Below are 20964 nucleotides of genomic sequence, written 5' to 3' on the forward strand. Positions count from 1 at the left end.
AAGGTTGCTGGTTTGAACCCCGTAAACCCCAAAAAGAGACTCTTCTTTGTTGGGCCCTTAAGCAAGGCCTTTAACCTCCAATTACCTTGTCTTGGCTATGACGTTAATCTGCACCCAGCTCTGCATGTAGGCCTCCAACCTGCATTTTTAATAATTAAAAACATTGCATTTATCATTCAAATAGATGACACATCACACACATTAGCACTGCTTTTACAAATCCCATACTAGATGGCATATAACACAGACACACACAGTGCACTACAAATGTTAATGCTGAGGTCTATGGTGACTACCTAGATTTCAACCCATCTTAGCCATGCGGCATAGCTAGACCATATATAACTTTCTTAATCCAATGTACAGTTGTGGGCAGCCAAAGCTTATATAAAAGCTATAACCCTCTCTATATTATGTTTGTGATTGAACAGGAGAGCACCCACTTGGCATCTGTCCATACTTGTTTATAATTCCAAGAAGTCCAGTGATATCAAAAATGGTGTGCTTTATGTTCTAATCACATAAAAGAGAGACAAACAAAGAATTCGCCAAGTAAACAGAAGAAACTGAACCTCTACTAAGGTGTTCTTTTGCTTGTCTTTCAGTAAGCGCGGATCCTTCACTTTGCACAAACACATAAAACTCTCCCTCCCCTCTCCATTCTCTTTACCTCTCTGACACTTTCTGGACTTGCTCCTTGCAGCAAATGACCCTTCACTTAATATACCTATCTGCTGTATTCAAGACTCATTGTTGCACTGGCAGGGACCCCATTACATCTAGTGCACTAAAGCTGTAGGGCTAAGGGGTCGTATCACGCTATTTATCCCTTTTGCATTCTTCAGGATTAATCTCAAAAAGAAAATTTATTTTGCCTTCTACTTGTATTGGGCAAATGGGTCCCATCTGTCCCAGATGACATATCTTTACAGCCACTTGCCAGCCGGTAGAATTTCCAGTGGTCTCACAACAGCAATTCATTGACTCGCTCCTTCAGTAGGTGTCTTTTTAGAAATTGTCACACTCTGCCTTATGTCTAATGCAGTTCTTCCCAGGATGCTATGATCACTTTTTCTTTGTGAGATTCCTAGGAATAACACATTAAAAGTAGTTTGCGATTGCTCAGTTTTATCTGAATCTCAGGTAATGCATAAGTAGACCTTTATACCATTGTTGTTGATCACAAGCAGCACACACCTATGCATCTCTGGGTAAGTTGTCCATGTAAACTTACCGAGGCAAATGGTGGCTCCATAATAAAACAAGAATGATGTCGCTGTAAGACATTCAAATATTTTAGCTTTGAATGGATAAACATCATATTTGAATTTTTGGGATTAAATAAAAACCCTAACTACTGTAAATGCATATAGCACCATAAAAAAGGTTTGAAATTCCTATATAAATTTTAAATAAAACAGTAAATCACAACAGTTGAGTGCAACAAGCTCCTGCTGCTATTGTATGCTGTCTGTGGCATCAAAGTGCTTGGATTGGTGATTTAAAAAAAAAAAAAACTTTGTGGGGCGGCACGGTGGCGCGGTGGGTAGCGCTGCTGCCTCGCAGTTGGGATACCTGGGGACCTGGGTTCGTTTCCCGGGTCCTCCCTGCGTGGAGTTTGCATGTTCTCCCCGTGTCTGCGTGGGTTTCCTCCGGGCGCTCCGGTTTCCTCCCACAGTCCAAAGACATGCAGGTTAGGTGGATTGGCGATTCTAAATTGGGCTTGGTGTGTGGGTGTGTTTGTGTGTGTCCTGCGGTGGGTTGGCACCCTGCCTGGGATTGTTTCCTGCCTTGTGCCCTGTGTTGGCTGTGATTGGCTCCAGCAGACCCCCGTGACCCTGTGTTCGGATTCAGCAGGTTGGAAAATGGATGGATGGATGGATAAACTTTGTGATTAGCTATTAATAAATCTGCTTGGGGAAATAGGACTTTTTATTTATTTTTTATTTAATATGTCACACTCATTTTGGCTTTCAGTAATTTTGTTTTCTTTCTGACTTTGACCCCTGCCCATTTTCTTTACAATGATATTCTCTCTCACCACTGGTTTTTCTTTCATTGTTGATTTGTTGCCTGAAAATGTCCAGCCCTGGCAGTACACTGGGATAGGCTCAATTGTAATTCAGACTTTGGACTATCTTGACACTGTAGATTGTTTCATGACTAGAACTAGTATATTAATGGATATTACTGAAATGACAAGTTTTCTTATTGTTAAATTACTAATAGATGGCTGTTGTTTATCCATCCATTCTTTATTAAACACACTTTAATCCAGTTTAGTGTGGCAGAAATTAAAAGTGTTCTCAGTAGCATTGTCAGGACACATTCACACACTAATTAATGGTGACATTTTATCGTAGCCAAACATGGGTTTGAGAAGTGGAAGGAGACTTATATACCCAGAGGAAACCCCACACAGAGACTAGAGAAATGTACAATCTCCACACAGACTGTGACTGGGCCAGGTGCTTAACCAAGCATACTGTATATAAGAAAGCAACATAGTCAATAAGTTGTCTGCAGGCTTTTACTGTATTATTTCCTTTATAAGCAGAAGTGTCATTGTTTAACCATTCCTTATAGATACTATATAAAATTTTGCTGCATTTCTCTGGAAACCCTTTTAGTTAATGTATAGCTATACCTGAGCTTAGTCCACTGCTTCCCAGGAGAAAAAGGAAGCTTACCTATTTATTTCTGTATTATGCTTCTGAGACGATTCTTTGCCCAGCAGTTTAATGATCTGGAAAAGTAATATTGCTGGGTTCAGTGTCAGTATTATGGGTAATCAAGGGCTTTTCCGCTTTGTCTCACTGTTGCTTTTTCATTCCCAGTAGCATTCAGTGAGATAAATTTTGTCTTAATTGCTGCGTTTATCTCTGAACTGCCTGCTCAATGACCACATTTAAGACTATGGAAGGTTGATTGGTCTCTTTTTGGTTGTGTCAGATTTCAATAAAGGACAAGCACACCCAAAAAGACACATTGAAAAAGAAAGTAAATTGAAAAAGAACAAAGACAAAATGTCCATTACTTCTCAATTACGACTGCCTAATGGCAACTGTGATAAATTCTAAATATGATAATCAAGATCTAACAAAACAGGCTTGGCAATAAATAAATTGTTTTCCCTAAGGAAGCAAATCTAAGAAGCGTATGCTTTCAAGTCTCACTGTACTCTGCTAAATTGATAATTTATGATGTGAAAGGTGACCACAGCACCCAATTTTGCCAGCACCCTGCATTGCTGTGTTTTACTTAACCTAAATTGCTGAATAATTGCACTTAATTATTAATCCATTGTTTGTTTTCACTGAAGCTGGAAATTGCTAAACATTAAAAATTCAAACAGCTCCATTTGCCAAAGTGTTGTCAACAGTGAAAAGGGAAGCCACTGGAAAGGATGTCTGTCTGCGGTGAAGCTTATGCTCATGTGCACACACTGGATTATTATACAGTCTGCAGGCATCTCATCAAAAGGACATCAGCTACTCCTACAGCAGGTCATCTAACTTCCCACAACTAACTACTAATGTACACACGGGTAGCTTGACTAAGCATTATTTTATTGCTGCATACCAGGGTGAATGAGAATTCTCAGAATTTGTAATATGAATTGCATGATATGGCCATTAAGCAGATATGTTATAAAATACAACAAATCATTTACGTGCAGTTTTCCCATACCACAGCACAACCTTGTTAAGCTGCTAAAAGTTGATTGTCCCACTTATTGTGCATAAAACACAGCTAATTTCTGATTGTGGACTTTACACTTTATTATTTTGATTTTAACTGCTTTTGACATTCTGAAGAGTTTGTGAGTGTAATTTAGTTTAAAGTTTCAATTTACATGAATGTACCCTGTGATGAAGTTGAACCTCATCTAGTGTTGACTCCTACCTTGTGCCAAATGCTATTAAAATAGGATCAGGCCTCTATGGATAAATAGACCCAACTAGAGCGAGTTTGTGTGTGTGCAAGAGGGTGCCCTGCATGGATGGCCTTGTGCCCATTGCTGCTGGATAAAACTTAGCTCACTACCACCTTGTAATGGAGAAGGATGGGTTTGAAAAATTCCTAGAATAATAAGCTGTGATTAAGTTTCTGTATACAAATCAATGTTAAACATGTACACTCAAACAGCTATATTACGACCTTCTAATGTATTATAGTGTACAGTACGAAGCCAGCAAAAGCTACTTAGCAACAGTAAAGCCAAAATTAAAGTTTTATTCACAGCAAGATAATAACTGTGATGGCACTTTGACTTGGGTGTTCTTCATTTATCATTTATGCTACCAATCGGTTTATTCCTTGACTGTGAACATTATTCACTCAATTGTATGGTATTTTCCCTTAAATTTTCCAGTTCATTTTTTTTTCATTTAGCTTCTAATGTCATTGAATGTTACAAGCAGTAACTGACCTGCCTTTCCTGACATATAAGCTTCAGCTGCTGTTCAGAGAATTTACTAACTCATAGCTCAGGTTTAGTAACAAATGGCACAGAGTCTTGAGACACATAAGTTCCTTAATTTCTGCCAAAATATGTGTTATGTGCCAATCTACCAACTGTGAAAGAGTATTTGTGACTGCCATTTGGGTTTATAGTTTAAGGACTGAATCCAGCACATTCTGCAGCATTAATTTTAGCCCTCTGCTGCTCTTTGAGCATTTGCAAACTAGATCAGAGACCCTTCCAAGACAGGTTATCTGGGGCAAGCTTTCTTAGATAGGTAGTGTTGGTAGCTGTTGGGTGAGCAGTGAATTAATTAAATATTTTATGATATTGTACATTATGTCTAGTATACCCAATGGTCTTCAGATTTCAAGTATTCTGACCTATGCTATTTGAAAACTTTGTTTTGATCATCAGCACTACTGAGGGCAGATTGGACTTAACTTGCAGCCTTTGCATTTCAAGAAAAGTAATGTGTTTCTTGTTGTACTTAATGATTTGTGCTGTTTCTCAACTTCTGTGCATTAAGATTAATAGACCTCATGTCTTTTGGCCTTGAGGTATTTTCTGCAAGTTTGGAAACTAGGCTATATGGAGATAATGTTCAAGTATCCATCCATTAATTTTCTTTCCTTCTTAATGCAATGTACTGGGTAGGGCTGTGACTCCTCCCATCAGCATCAGGTATCAAATAACTCAGGGCAAGTCGCCCATATAGTACATCTTATGGCAAAATCACTGACATAACTACACACGGTTATACCTGGGTCAGTTTACAGCCATCAGTCAATGTAAACTGCATAACTTACTGGAGTACCAATAAAACATTCCTAAGATAACAATATTCCATTTTTAACACAAGATGTTTTTTTTTTTTTTTAACTCAATCCCATGATTCATTTCATAGGTTATAACTGCAATTATGTCTAGAAAATAAGGGGGTAGTAATCAAATGTCCTATTTTTCTAGAGCAAAATTTCAGGGCATCATATCTGAAAGTACAAGGGGTATAACAATTCAGGTATATGCATTTGTGTTTCCTGATCCAGAATCTACAAGATGGTACCCCTTTGAACTGACTACATCTCTGAAGTGTTGCCTTAATTTTAGCTTACTGTATATTTGGTCTAGTGTTGTTTTTTTTTTTTTGAGCTGTAGTGTGGCAACACTGCCCCGTTTTATTTAATATTTGTCATCCCCCAAGCAAACGTGCACTGCTGTGACTCTGAAGTGCAAGCAACAGAAAAGAGAAAGAGATAAGAGATAGCATATGAGTGTTCATTTGGGGTGTGGCCGTGTTGAAAAGGGTGCAACATACAAAATGCAAGAAGTGTGAAATGGTGAATATGTGTACAGAATCAGCTGGTAAGTTTCCCAGTGATACAGATTTCAACACGTCATAAGTGAGTCAGTTCCCTAAACTGCTTGTCACAAATTATACATAGACAAAAAATACAGCATGTTATCATGCTCATCTCCATTTTTCCATCCATAAAACTTTTTTTACAAAGAATTTTATTTTTATAAAGTAGAGTATTCTTTGAATTTTCACTTTCTTTCTCCGACCATATAGTAATGTTGGAGAGTCTGGGAGTGGTTCTTTTTGAGACCAGTAGTAAGTGATATGAAACTTGTTACTCGATAAAATTGAACATATCAGTAATGTAAGTGAGTCAATGACCTGGATCTTTTCACTTAACTGAAGCAAATGTCTCCGGTCAGTTCATCAATATGCACCACCAACAGAAGTCAAACTAGAGTTGTACTGTGGTTGCAGTGGGGCTCAAGTGACATTTAGCAAGATGTGAATGTACAGTCAAAAGCCTGAAAATATTTATTACTGAAATGATGTCTTTTACTCACATGACTAAGGTGTTTTTGTTCAGTCTCCAGAGGAGAACAAACCACCACTATCCTATTTTGGATCCATCAATTCTCATCATCCATCACTTTTCTTAGGTGGCTTTGACCAATATAAGTTAGTGGAGGCTGTTTTGAGGTAGATGGGTGTTAAATGGGAACCAACCACGACATGACATTAATCCATAACAGAGCACAAACCCACTCACATAAATCCAATATAGATGTGCCAGTCACCTTTTTTAAGATACTTTAGGAGACCATGTACAGAAAAACCAACCATTGAGAGAGAAACAGAATGCAATCTCCTTACAGATAGTGGTCAGGTCAAGATTCAAACTTAGATTCCTTTAGCTGTGTGCAGTAATGCTAACCATAGTGTCATCACACCACCCTTCTAAATATAGAAGATAAGACACTTTATGAGATAAAGCTAGAGATTATGTCCATGTGCAGCCTTAAATTGGATTAAGTATATGAGTATATATTGTGTCTTAGTCAATTTCTAATGTGATGTAGCAATTGTATTTGAAAAAGGTTCCTTGTTAAATTAGATTTTTTAAAATATTATTTGTAATTTAATTGAAATGTTACATTAAATTTTGAAGTGAAATACTTTTAGATAGATAGATAGCTATTTACATGGAACTTTTAGGATAGCCTCCTGTTATTTTGATTTGTAACACAAAATCATAAGACTTTGACTTCATGTATGGCTTGGACTGGTCAGAAGTTGGGTCAGGCCAGATTAAACTTGTATACCCAGGCAGACTGATGATATACAGTAGTGCAACCCCATCTATTGTATTTGACCTTTTTATCAATTGAAGACTAAACATTCGATAAAAATAATGGTTAAATGATAAGTTTTTAAATTTTTCAAGCCAAACTTAAAGTATTTCTTCATATACATTGCATATATGCATTTGTCATGTGAAATTGTGTTCTAAAGTTAGATGTTTTCAATACATTTTTAAAATACATAGCAGGTCCTGAGATTTTATAGTGGTAGCAATGGGGCACAGAGCACAACCAGAAAATAAAAGCTTATAAAAACTAAAATCCTGAAACTAATGCTCATTTAAAAACTAAATAAAAACTTATCGCCTTTGGCTGGGATTGGCTCCAGCAGACACCCGTGACCCCGTAGTTAGGATATAGCGGGTTGGATAATCGATGGATGGATAAAAACTTATCCAATACGCCCATTTTTCCAGCCAAGAAAGTTATCGAGCATTGATCTGTGTCTTGAGATTATACAAAATTGTAAAATATCTTATTCATGTCATTTTTGAAAATAAAACACCAATATTATAAGATTATAAGATTTTAAAAGAAGGCCAGCTGTGTGTGCTACTTCAATGCTTGTCTTCCTCTGTAACAACCTTTCACCCCCAGAGGTGTGGCTGTGGTTTCCTCTCAAAAGAACAAATCACACTAAACGCTTCCTGCCATGTGCTTGGTATTGTGTTAGGCTACTTCAGTATTTACTATGTGAGAACTCCTCCTACAAAGTCACTACTGTTACACAAACAACAGAAAATGCACCCTCACCTCAAGAAAAAAATTACAAGGAATTATTGTTTGCAGATTCTTTTGTTGTCATAAACATGCATTGAAAACACAACAGGCATGTTTTTTATGTCAAAACATTTACTGCTTCAAAGTGAACGTATTCAGTAAGTTTTTAGTCTTTTATTTTCTTGTGGTGCTCCATGCTTCTTGGTTTCTATTATACAGTGCCATGGTGGGCAAGATATTTCTTAAAAATCATAAAAAACTTTAGAACAGAATTTCACATGGCAAATGCATATACTCAATTTCATGATTGTGAAGTAATCAATTTGATTTGAAAATTACCAAACCAAACCTTTAAAACTATTTGTTAAATGTTGACATACAACCAAAGCATGTACTGGAATCATTCCAGTTTTTCAAAAAACAATAGTAATGTTTGGATCAGCAATTTGTTTACAGCAGCAGAGAAACATATAGTCATAGTATTAAATGCTCTTGCACACTCTTTGGAAATGTTAGCGTTTGTGAAGCTTACATACTGAAATGAATATCAAATACAGTACAATATTGTGTTTTTATTAGTGGAGAGGAAGACAGTTGTTAGGATAAAAAACACAATTTTAAAAAGGCTGTAAATCATAGATGTCACAGAGCATATGAGTTATTTTAGGGCCTCAGCAAAAAGTCAGTGGCTCTTACATAGATATGACATCAGAGAAATTTGATAACTAAATCAAAATACTTCTTTCAGGGGGAAATCCAAAAGGAAAGTTTGCTCTGGGGCTGGTTCAGAATGAATGGAAAGTCTATGTGAAGAGACCATTGGATCGAGAAGATCAAGATCTGTACCTGCTGAACATCACTGCAACAGATGGATTGTTTGTCACACGGACAATGATTGAAGTTGCCGTTACTGATGCTAATGATAACAGCCCTGTCTGTGACCAGGTAGGTTTGGTTGCCTTTCAGGATTTAACTATATTTATATTTACCTGATACCTTTATCCAATTAGTTACATTTCACAGGTAGGTTACATGACTTGTTCAGGGTGTCACAGTGTCAGGATTTGAACCCACAACGGCAGGGCTTGAAATCCAAGGCCTTAACCACTACACCACACTGCCTGCATTTCTTTTAAGCCACCCAGCAATGATGACAAATTCCACAAATTTTACAAGGTTTGTCCTGTAGAAACACAACTTCAAAGAAAGCTGTGTGATGTAAAATAAAATTTGTCGTAATCGTACTTTTAGCAAGATACTGTAAAGTAGGAAGAAAAATGCTAGCACAATGTTACATTGAAATAGTGGGATGCAGTGATTAAACACAATGCCGTACAAAATTAAATGTACTTGGCAGGAATATTTTTTTGTTTCACAAGAGATAACTCAAAATAACAATACTTTTTTTTCTCTTTTTTTACTTATAATTTTCTGGTGTCACACATTTTAACTAAGTAAAATCTTTTTTTCCGTCACCAGGAGCCCCTATTTTTCACCATGATGTGAAATTCTATATCTCTAATGGAATCAAAAAGGTTGATAGGCATCCATTTATTAGACCATATGACCACGCTTGATGTTTAATTCTAACAGGCAAATATGGTAGCTCGTATCAGTAATTAATCAGAAAACAGCAGTACATCATTCATCAACTCACTAGATAATGAGCCTGACAACACGGTATATTATTATACTGATTATTAGAGTTGGCCTTGTAGTAGCATTTAATCTCTGCACGGCTCGATTTAGACTAAATACTAACCTGCATTTCTAATTTAAAGTGTAGAGCTGTTCTACTCTAATGCATTTTCCCTCTTTTACTTGAAACATATTTCACTCTGATTTTACACCCTAATACACAATCATTCTTCTGTTACTTAGTTCTCACACTGTAGGCTTACTTCACAACACAGTTTTAAGTAAAAATCTATCCACCCATTCAGCCTTTATTGAGACAACTTAATCCAGTTCAGGGTTATGTGTGAGAATGAATACTTTTATAAATGTTCACTTTGTACTGTGTAGCAAGTGGTTAATAATCATTTGGAGGCTAAATGTTTTTACAAATATAGTATTCACTTGTGTTCTAGGTCACTATGCAGTTTATTTATTGAAATTATTTATCACCGTCCATCACCAGTTCTTCTTAGTTTACTGAATACAGCTGATTTTCAGTATTTTCAGTTTTGACATAGTGGTGTAATAGATAGCACTTCTGCTTCACAGCCTTCTTCTCCTTGATTTGAATCCCGCACAGGCTACTGTCTGTGTGCAATCTTTGTCCGAATGGGGTTTTCTCTCCTGGATTAGATTATTTGGCAACACTAAATTGGCAGTGCTTGGATGGGTGTTGGTGTTCACCACTGTGGATCCAAGGACGGTTTCTGTTTTGTACCTGATGCTGACAGTGTGGGCTCTGACACCGTAACCCTGAATTGAATTAAATAAATTTGATAATGGATGGATAGATGAAAGAGAGTAGTAGTCTGAAGTGATGTTGCATTTTGTTAATAGGTAGTATACAACCCTGCTTTCAGCACAGTTGGCTTACCTATAAATGTAAGAGGGTTAGAATAGGTTAGTTTTACTAGACAATGGAAGATGATATAGATGGGAAGAGATTTAAAAAAAAATTAAGTAGGGACATAGGTAAATCACACAAAGTCAGAAAAAAGAAAAATGCTAAAGAAAGTGTTTCTGAGGCAGAAGATAGACCCAGCTATTTTTTTCTGTGAACGTGTGACATAATTAATTAAAATTGAAGAATGACATTTTAAAATCCTTTCACCATCTGTCTTATCGTTTCTTTATTGTGATCAATCATTCAGTCTTGTTTTCAACAGCAAACGTTCAAAACATATTTAGTTCCAAAAAAATATAAAACAGCACAGCATATTTCATGGATATTTTCTGTCAGCTTCTATACTGTAGCTGACATCTACAGTCAAGAGTTTGCTCTAACATTAAATCGCACTCCTCCTGGAAGGATGTGGAATTCATAATGTGACATAATGTACAGTAACAGTTACCATCTGTAACATGGCATCATCTTTTAATTTTTTTGATTTTGAATGTGTTTGATCCGTCTTGATTCCTTACTATAAACTGAGTGATTCCATGTTTTTTTTTCTTAATTTTTTTCAAACTTCTTTATTTTGAATCTGTTTCATCTATTTCATTTTCTCCTTGCAGACAGGGTAATTAAAAAAAATATATATTTTTTTTGTTATTGAATGTCAATAGGCATTGTACAGTGCTTCATTCTTGGAAAATATACTCCCCAATGAAATTATTCTGAGGGTACGAGCTGAAGATGCTGACATTGGTTCCAATGCAGAAATCCAGTACTCATTACATGGACATGGAGCAGATGATTTCTTTTTGGATCCTGAAAATGGTAAGAATTACCAAATTTGATAAGTAAATTGAAAAATATTCTTTAATTATAATCTAGATTGTTTAATTCTATATTTTAAAATTATTGTGAATGCTCGTTCATTCATTCAATCATTTTCCAAGCTCTCTATTTCAATTGTATTGTCATAGGGGGCAAAATCTTATCAGAGCATCATTTGACATGAGGCAGGAATCTACACTAGACAGAATTCCAGTAATCTGCAGGGTACCCGTACAATGGGATCATTTAAATTACTTAAGAAGCACATGTACATACAGGATACATGCAGAAGTCACATTCTGATACAATATGAATATGCAAAAGCCACATGGGAAGTCACAGAGCTGGACATAGTACCTGATACCTGGAGATGCTCCCATTACTTGCTTAATTATTCCCCTGGAAAGGAAGTGGAACCAAAGCCTACGTAATTCCCTTGTACTGTATATAGGTGTTAAGTGAACTGGATAAAAGCACACAAAAAATTGGAGCAGTGTGTGGACAGGGTTTGTTTGAATTAAATTCTGAAGGCTTACTTAATTGCAAGTTATCCTACTCTCTGAAGGTACCTAAAAATGAGCTAACCTGTTTGCAAATTGCTTTTATATGGATGGAAAATTTTTCAGGTAGAATGACTAAAATCATTTAATTCATTTTTCATATTATTCAGGCTAAAGAGGTCTTAAAATGAAACACCTACATGTTTCTTTTAACCACAATGTCCTTTTTGCTTCATTTTCTGATATGACGGTATTGTGAGAGGTAAGTACAGGTTAAAAGTGTGACTGGTTAGAAATCACTGAGTGGGATCATTTTCATGTCATCTCCCACTATGTAAAAATCTTAATGTTGTAAAACCTGCTTAAACATAGGTATTTTTATTCTTTATGTAACCTAAGCTTTTTTAATATTAAATAATATATTTTCAAATTATATAAAACTGTCATTAAATGAGATCACCAGTACATTTTGCACTGAAGATTCAGTTATAGTAAAAATACACCCCATGTAACACAGACCAATTTTCTTTTCTATTTTTCTTGCCTGTATATGGTCTTATTATATGTCTTCTGCTGAGGTTTCTGCAGCTATTCCCTATTTAAGCATGCTTCAAGCAGGCAGTATTTACTGCTGCAACCCCCTGATGAGTGTAAAATTAGAATATCATTCAGCTCTGATGATTGTAATTGCTTTGCAGGCGAACTAAAAACCTTGTCACCTTTGGATCGGGAGGACACCCCTGTGTATAACTTGATCGCCAAAGCTGAAGACGGAGGAGGCCGTTACTGCCAGTCAGAGATAGTCCTTTCTGTGGGGGATGTAAATGACAATCCTCCTGTGTTCTCCAGTGATCATTACACAGCATGCATATATGAGAACACTGCCACAAAAGCCTTACTAACCAGACTGCAGGCAACTGATTCAGATGAAGGTCAGTATTGTTAGCACTTCTTTTTTGCTAGAATTGATAAATATCATGCTGATCTTGCACAATTTGTTTTTCTTCAATAAAGTGAAAAGTAGGTGATATCATTAAGCAATAGTATGGTTTAGGTTAAGAAAGCAGAATATTGATTAAAGTGTATAAATCTATGAAAATCTATTACAATAAATATTATCGTTCCATGCAATTATAATAATAAATAATAATTCTTTGCATTTATATAGCACTTTTCTCACTACTCAAAGCGCTCATCAATTGCAAGTTAAGGGCCTTGCTCAAGGGCCCAGCAGAGCAGAATTCCTATTGGCATTTATGGGATTCGAACTGGCAACCTTCCGATTGCCAGTGCAGATCCCTAACCTTATTAAAAATAATAGCAATAATAGTAATAATTTATTTAATTGCCCTCTTGGCTATAGTATTTAAAAGTGTGTTTTTCATAGTTTAACACTCTGTTGTAAATTAATTATCCAGACTATATACAATTAAATTATTTTTTGATTGCTTGTATTTTGTACTTAAATAAACAACATCATTTTAAATGTGGTGCATGATATTGAGAAGTTTTTGGTTGCACTTTTTTTATTATAATATACTTACAATGTAATTATCTGCCTAAGAGCAGTCCAACTCAAGTCACAGTATAGGTAAGTGCCTGATCATGTAAGGAATAACAAATGCATTGTTACTTAAAAGGGAACTATAATCATAGAGTAAGTATATGCTGTCAGAAAGTGCATGTTGATTAGCACGTGTAGGTAAGAATTTCACTGTACTCTATACACATGACAATATAAACCCTATAACAACAACAACAGTAACATAAGAACAATTTGGACAACAACAAACCTAGTTCTGAAAGACTCTAAAGTCCTGTCTACCATATTCCTTGGTAGCTGATTCTAAGTGTCTACGGTTCTCAGTGTAAAACAAAAACTTCCTAATGTTTGTGCAGAGTTTCCCCCTAACAAGTTTCCAACTGTGTCTTCATGTTCTTGATGAACCTAGTAACAGTCTCGGTCCACTGTACTAATTCCCTTCATATTTTTAAACACTTCAAAAATGTCTCGTTTTAGTCTTCTTTTGCCTAAACTGAAAAGGCTCAGCTCTTTTAATCTTTCCTCATAATTCATCCCCTTTAGCCCTGGAACCAGATTAGTAGCTCTTCTACTCTTTCTAGTGCTGCTATGTCCTTTTTGTAGCCTGGAGACCAAAACTGCACACAGTACTCCAGATGAGGCCTCACCAGTGCATTATAAAGGTTGAGCAGAACCTCCTTGGACTTGTACTCTACACATCGTGCTGTATAACCTAACATTCTGTTAGTCTTCTTAATAACTTCTGAACACTGTTGGGAAGTTGATAGTGTAGAGTCCACTACGATTCCTAAGTCCTTCTCATAAGGTGTACTTTTGATTTTCAGGCCTTCCATTGTGTATTCTAACATAACATTTTTACTTTCTACACGTAATACTTTAGATTTACTTACATTAAATTTCATCTGCCACAAATCTTCCCAAGCCTGTATGCTGTCCAAGTCAGTCTATAATGATTCAGCAGATTCCAGATAATCTGCCAATCCACCTAGCGTGGTATCATATGCAAATTTAACCAGCTTGTTATTTATATTCCTATCCAAATCATTTATATAGTAAAAATAGCAGCTGCCCTACCACTGACCCCTGTGAGACACCACACCATTTATTGCTATAGAACATTTTCAAACATAGGATGTAGCTCAAGTGCTTTACAATATATCAAAGAAATTGTTACAAATAAAGAAAAGCTAATTAACATTGAATGGGAATAATTATGAAAAAGTAAAATACAAAAATAAATCAATTCATACTTACATAAAATAAATATACAATTAGTATAAAAGTAGAGTCCTTGTATATACTATTGTTTTTTTGTCTTCATCGATAAGTCTGGTGATAGGGTCATACGGCAGGAGACAGCAGAAAAAAAGGACAGTAAAAAAAACAAGATCTGCAGGGGTTCCAAGACTAAAAGTACACCTAGAACTCAAAAGAGCATTCTGCCTAACATAAATATATTTAAGCTGTTTCTTATTAGGTTTTTTTTATTCGCCCCATAGGATTCGATGTACTGGGTCTTGTAGATAGTTGTTTTTTCCTCTTTTGTTCAAGTATTAAAGGACACCTGCACAGTGGATCAGGAGGTGGTGGCTCAAAACAACACCATGGTAAAAAGTAGAAAAATGTAGAGATTAGTAATGATCACAATTCCATGAAGAATATATTAAATCCATGCAAGTATCCTTTATTAGAAGTAGAACTAAAATGTAGCTACAATCAAGACAATTTTTTAATAATCCATGGTTTTTGCCTGGCATATCTCTATTTTTGGTACATAACAGCACAAGGCTGCCTCACCATTTCTTTTTTGCTTAGCTCTTGGAATAATAATCAGGAAAGTATTAGGATATCTAAGGTCACAACTTGGAATGTAGGGGGGCAGGCATTCCAAAATATAGGAAGGAGCAAGATTATTTAAAGCTGTATATGCCAACAGTAGTATTTTAAAGAGAATTCTAACAATAAAACTAGTGAGATTTGGTCAGATTTTTTGTTCTAGCTACAATTCTTGCTGTTGCATTCTGGTCTTACTGCAACAGATTGATTTGTTTCTTAGACATTCTGGTTAGAAGTGCATTACAGTAATCTAGTTGACTAAAAACAAAACAGTGAATTCATTTCTCAGTATCTTGCAATGTTATAAGAGGTCTACCTATTGCAATATTCTTTAAATAGAAAAATGCAGTTTTAGCAATCTGATTAATGTGCAGTTTAAAGTTTAGGCCAGAGTCTATGACTTCACCCAAATTCTTTACCTACACTTTGAGTTTAATTGCTAAGGGATCAAGTTTATTTTTAAGATCTTAACTATTTCCATTTTTCTCAGCAACTAAAATGATAACATAATCATTCAAAATTACACTGTAGTAAGGCAGGCAATTAATTACAGTTTAAATACATTTTGATAAGAAATATTTTTTACAGTTTATTTGTTGTCACAAATTTTTTAAATGAGAATTAGAGTAAAAAATTCTGAGTATCAAAAGCAAAGAACAGTATGTACATGACACTGTGTCATGAATTAGGAGCACAACAGACATATTTTCTGTTTTTAAAACTTTGCAAGAGGGAATTTAATGGAAAAGTTCAATATTTATGCATAAATAAAAAATACCCAAGTGAATGTCAACACCACTAAAGAAGAATAATTATGCTTTATTGTAGACTACCACATCCCAAGTTTTTGAATAAATCTTTTAGACATTGAATATTAAACTTAAACTAAGATCTGTTGAAGATAGATAGATAGATAGATAGATAGATAGATAGATAGATAGATAGATAGATAGATAGATAGATAGATAGATAGATAGATAGATAGATAGATAGATAGATAGATAGATAGATAGATAGATAGTGTAAAAAAGACACAAAAAATCAGAAAAAGGTTTGGGGTTTTCCAGCCCCATATACTGTGGGAAAAGTGCAATCAGTCGAATATACAATACAACTGTCATAACACCGTTCGCCATCATGGCGGACGGGGGAAAATTTATGAGGGAGGGACCGGAAATGAATGAAGCGCTGCTGGGAAGGAACCGAGATGGATCATGGGACTGCTGACGTCATTGGGGTGCGACAGAGGGAATGCGGAAGTGGTGTGTTGGGAATCCATGTTCAGCAGGTTCATGGCGGTGTTGTGTCATTCTTTCTGTTGGAGATAAAGAGAGAAAGGTTAGTACTCCGCCATTCCCGTCTGGTATATGCTTTTGCGCAACAGTTTAGGTCGTTCCGCGGCTCCCTAATCGTGCGTGTGTGACATGACCCCCCCTCAGCCCAGACCCATCGGGTCGGGCGGACCGAACCGAGAGGTCGTGAACCCGGGAGAGGGCATCCGCATTGGCCTGAAGGGGACCCCGGCGATAAGTAACGGTAAACTTGTAAGGCTGCAGGTCCAAAAACCACCTGGTGACACGAGGGTTCGATTCCTTGTGCAGGGCCATCCACTGTAGGGCGGCACGGTCCGTTACCAGAGTGAACTCACGACCCAGCAGGTAGTACCGCAGATGAGTCACCGCCCACTTAATGGCCAAGGCCTCCCTCTCAACCGCCGCGTACCTGGTCTCTCGGTCCAACAATTTCCGGCTCAGGTAAAACACGGGATGTTCGGCACCGTCGACGCTTTGGCTCAACACTGCACCCAGGCCTGTGTCCGAAGCGTCGGTCTGGAGAAGAAAAGGTAAAGAGAAGTTAGGGGTGTGTAATATAGGTGCCAACGTCAGGGCCTTCTTTAAGTCACTGAATGCTTGTTCCGCTTTCTGGTTCCATACCACATAGACAGGAGACCCTTTCTTTGTGAGATCAGTCAAGGGTGCTGCTTTTTCAGAGAAACGGGGAACAAACCGGTGGTAATACCCCGCTAACCCTAAGAAAGCCTGCACCTGTTTCTTGGTTATCGGACGGGGCCATTCCAAGATGTCCTTTATTTTGGAGCATTGGGGTTTCACCTGTCCCCGCCCCACTAGGTAGCCTAAATATTTGGCCTCCCTTAAGCCAAAGTAACACTTACGTGGATTTATGCGGAGGCCGGCCTTCGCTAGTGTGGCAAGAACAGCATACACCTGCAGTATCTGTTCCTCCCAGGTGCCGGAATAGATGACTACGTCATCCAAGTAGGCGGCACAATAGGATTGATGGGGCCGTAGCACTCTGTCCACCAGACGCTGGAACGTTGCAGGTGCCCTGTGCAACCCGAATGGGAGGACCTTATACTGCCAATGTCCACTAGGGGTACTGAATGCTGTTTTCTCTCTGGCGGATGCCGTTAAGGGAATTTGCCAGTACCCTTTTGTCATGTCCAAGGTAGTCAAGTATTGTGCCCTCCCTAGGCGCTCCAACAGGTCGTCCACTCGGGGCATAGGGTATGCATCGAACTTAGAGACTTGGTTCAGACGCCTGAAGTCATTGCAAAACCTCCAGGACCCATCTGGCTTAGAGACAAGGACGATAGGACTGGACCAGGGACTATAGCTTTACTCAATAATATTCATGTCCAACATCCTCTGGATCTCTAATTCCACTTCCGTCCTCTTTGCTTCCGGGAGGCGATAGGGTCTCTCCCTGACTACCACCCCCGGGTCAGTAACAATATCGTGCTCAATCAACGAAGTACGGTCAGGTAACTCGCTAACCACTTCAGGGACGGCATGGATAGCATGTTCCAGCTCCAGCCGTTGTGATGGGGTTAAGTCCGGTCCGAGGTTAAGTGTGAGTTTACTTGCGCAAAGGGAGAGGGCGGTACCGGAGGGTGGAGCCTCGTCCCTGTCTCTCCAAGGCTTTAACAAGTTCACGTGGTACACTCTCTCGGCAGGTCTACGATTTGGTTGTTTCACCAAATAATCCACCAGCCCTTTCCGCGCCTTAACCTCATAAGGACCCTGCCAATGGGCCAGTAATTTAGAGTGGGATGTGGGTACAAGTACCATCACGCGGTCTCCGCGGTGAAATTCCCTGAGGACAGCATTTCTATTATAGCACCGGGCTTGCGTTGCTTGAGCACGGGTCATGTGATCTTTTAGGATGGGTCGGATTTTGTTCATTCTATCGCTCATTTGCGCGATGTACTCCAAAACATTACTGCCAGGTAGAGCCTCCTCTTCCCAGCCTTCTTTTAATATATCTAAAAGCCCCCGGGGCTGGAGTCCATATAAGAGTTCAAAGGGGGAAAAACCCGTGGAGGCCTGTGGGACTTCCCGGTAAGCAAAGAGCACGAAGGGCAAAAGCTCATCCCAGTTCCTACCGTCCGCGCTGACTACCTTACGTAACATCTGTTTAAGCGTCTGATTGAAGCGCTCCACTAAACCATCGGTTTGCGGGTGATAAACAGACGTCCTCAGATGTTTAATTTTAAGTAACTTAGCAACCTCCCTGAACGTATCCGAAGTAAAGGGAGTACCTTGCTCCGTGAGGACTTCTTTAGGTATTCCCACTCGGGCAAAGAGCCTGACTAATTCCCGTGCGATATTCTTAGAAGTAGCGGAACGTAAGGGCACCGCCTCTGGGTATCGAGTTGCATAATCTACCATGACCAATATATACTTTTGGCCACGGGTCGAAGGTTCTAGGGGACCTACCAGATCAATACCGATCCTCTCAAAGGGAACATCAATAAGGGGAATAGGAACTAGAGGAGCGCGGTCCCTCCTAGGAATCTGACGGATCTGACACTCCGGGCAGGACTGACAGAAACGTCAAACCTCCTCATTAATTCCTGGCCAATAAAACCGCTGTTTAATTCTCTCCAGCGTTTTTGCGGTTCCCAGATGGGCACCTAGGAGGTGGGAGTGCGCCAGTTCGCAAACCTCCCGCCGGAAGGTTCGCGGCACTAACAATAACTTCCGCGCTCCACCTTCGTGACTCGCGACCCGATACAACAGATCATGTTCTAATACAAAGTAGGGCTCCGGTGGCAAGGAACTTTCTGACAAATGGTCATTTACTGAAACAATTGCATTCCGGGCGTTTTTTAGGGAATCATCATTCCACTGTTCCCTTTTAAATGACGCGGGGGTAGACCGGAACTGATTAACCATAGAGTCTATCGGGTCCGCATGTACGGGAGCTCTGCAGACTCCTTGGCTCGTGCCCTCGCCCGGATCTTCTTCCAGGTCGGGGTCCGACGCCAGAGACTCTTCCCCCCGGTCACTGTTATCTAAGGCATTCGCCCGTGTGCACGGCCTGGGAGCCGCGGGGGTGGTGCTTCGCGTACCCATAACAAGACCCAACTTAGCTCTAGGAGTGGTTATTTGTTTCCCGCTGTTGCTATCTGACCAGTCATGTCCCAGAATGACAGGAAAAGGTGGCTCGGGTAAAACCGCAACCGTTAACTGAGACAAGCCACCATTCCATGATAAAAAACACTTCGCGGACTTATAAGACTTGGTCTCCCCATGTACACAAGTTACACTGACATACTGGTATCGCCATTGTCGCGGTAAAACATAACAGCGAGCAACAATGGTAATGTTGCTGCCGGAATCAAACAACGCAAGCACAGAATGACCATTAACTAAAACCACTCCCGTATTTGGAATAGCCAGAGGGTTTGACAGAGCACAGTACCTTTCTGTGGCTCCACGAGCCGACTTTTCCGATCCCCCGGTTCGGTGCACCGCGAGTTGACGCTCCAGGACCTCCAAGAGTCCTTTCATGTCCTTGTAGGGGTGTCTACGGACCTGCTGGGCGAGATATCCCGGCATAGCGTTCACTAAGCCCTCACACGCCACCTGCTCTACTACTTTACGTGCCTGGGGACCCTCCGGTCTTAACCAACGCCCCATCTTGCTCCAGAACTCGAAAGCCTGGGCTCGGGCAGGGTGGTCGGGGTTGGACTGCCAGGTTCGCCATTCACTCGCCTGCTGGTCCGTAGTGATGCTGTAGCGACTCAGGATCTCTGGCTTTAGGAGGTCGTAATCTGCGGCCTCCTCCTCGGGGAGATCGTAATAGGCCCGCTACGCAGCACCCTTCAGGTACGGAGCCAAAATGGACGCCCACTCCGCCCGCGGCCACTTGTTGCGAGAGGCGGTCCTCTCAAATATGCCGAGGTATGATTCTATATCATCTGCTTCGGACAACGGTACCATCGGAGGAGGCGGAGGTCGGGAGGGCTCCAGTCTTACCGCTTCCGCCGTTGTCAGCCTTGCCTTGGTTGCTTCAAACTCACGCGTTGTTTCTGCATGTGCGATCCGGAGATTCTGGATTTGGGCAGCCATCCCGGACAGCACTTCGTTTAGTTCTTGTCCTTCTGACATGTTCGGACAATATTTCTATCCTGCCGACTACGCCACTGTAAAAAAGACACAAGAAATCAGAAAAAGGTTTGGGGTTTTCCGGCCCCATATACTGTGGGAAAAGTGCAATCAGTCGAATATACAATACAACTGTCATAACACCGTTCGCCATCATGGCGGACGGGGGGAACATTTATGAGGGAGGGACTGGAAATGGATGAAGCGCTGCTGGGAAGGAACCGAGATGGATGATGGGACTGCAGACGACATTGGGGTGCGACAGAGGGAATGCGGAAGTGGCGTGTTGGGAATCCATGTTCAGCAGGTTCATGGCGGTGTTGTGTCTTTCTTTCTGTTGGAGATAAAGAGAGAAAGGTTAGTACTCCGCCATTCCCGTCTGGTATATGCTTTTGCGCAACAGTTTAGGTCGTTACGCGGCTCCCTAATCG

At 39.4% G+C, this 20964-nt stretch overlaps 1 protein-coding gene across 4 annotated transcripts in view; it reads left to right on the top strand.

The window, feature by feature from the left end:
- The window catches only part of fat3a (FAT atypical cadherin 3a), a 547007-nt gene that overhangs the window by 441291 nt on the left and 84752 nt on the right, over positions 1-20964 (top strand). For all 4 annotated transcript variants that reach the window (XM_051927172.1, XM_028800422.2, XM_051927169.1 and 1 more), the window contains 3 exons: positions 8595-8791; positions 11090-11243; positions 12442-12675. In XM_051927172.1, the coding sequence (XP_051783132.1) occupies positions 8595-8791; positions 11090-11243; positions 12442-12675 (585 nt within the window). The remainder of the gene's footprint in view (positions 1-8594; positions 8792-11089; positions 11244-12441; positions 12676-20964) is intronic.

This window comes from Erpetoichthys calabaricus, chromosome 4 (genome assembly GCF_900747795.2).
Source record: "Erpetoichthys calabaricus chromosome 4, fErpCal1.3, whole genome shotgun sequence".
NCBI lineage: Eukaryota > Metazoa > Chordata > Cladistia > Polypteriformes > Polypteridae > Erpetoichthys > Erpetoichthys calabaricus.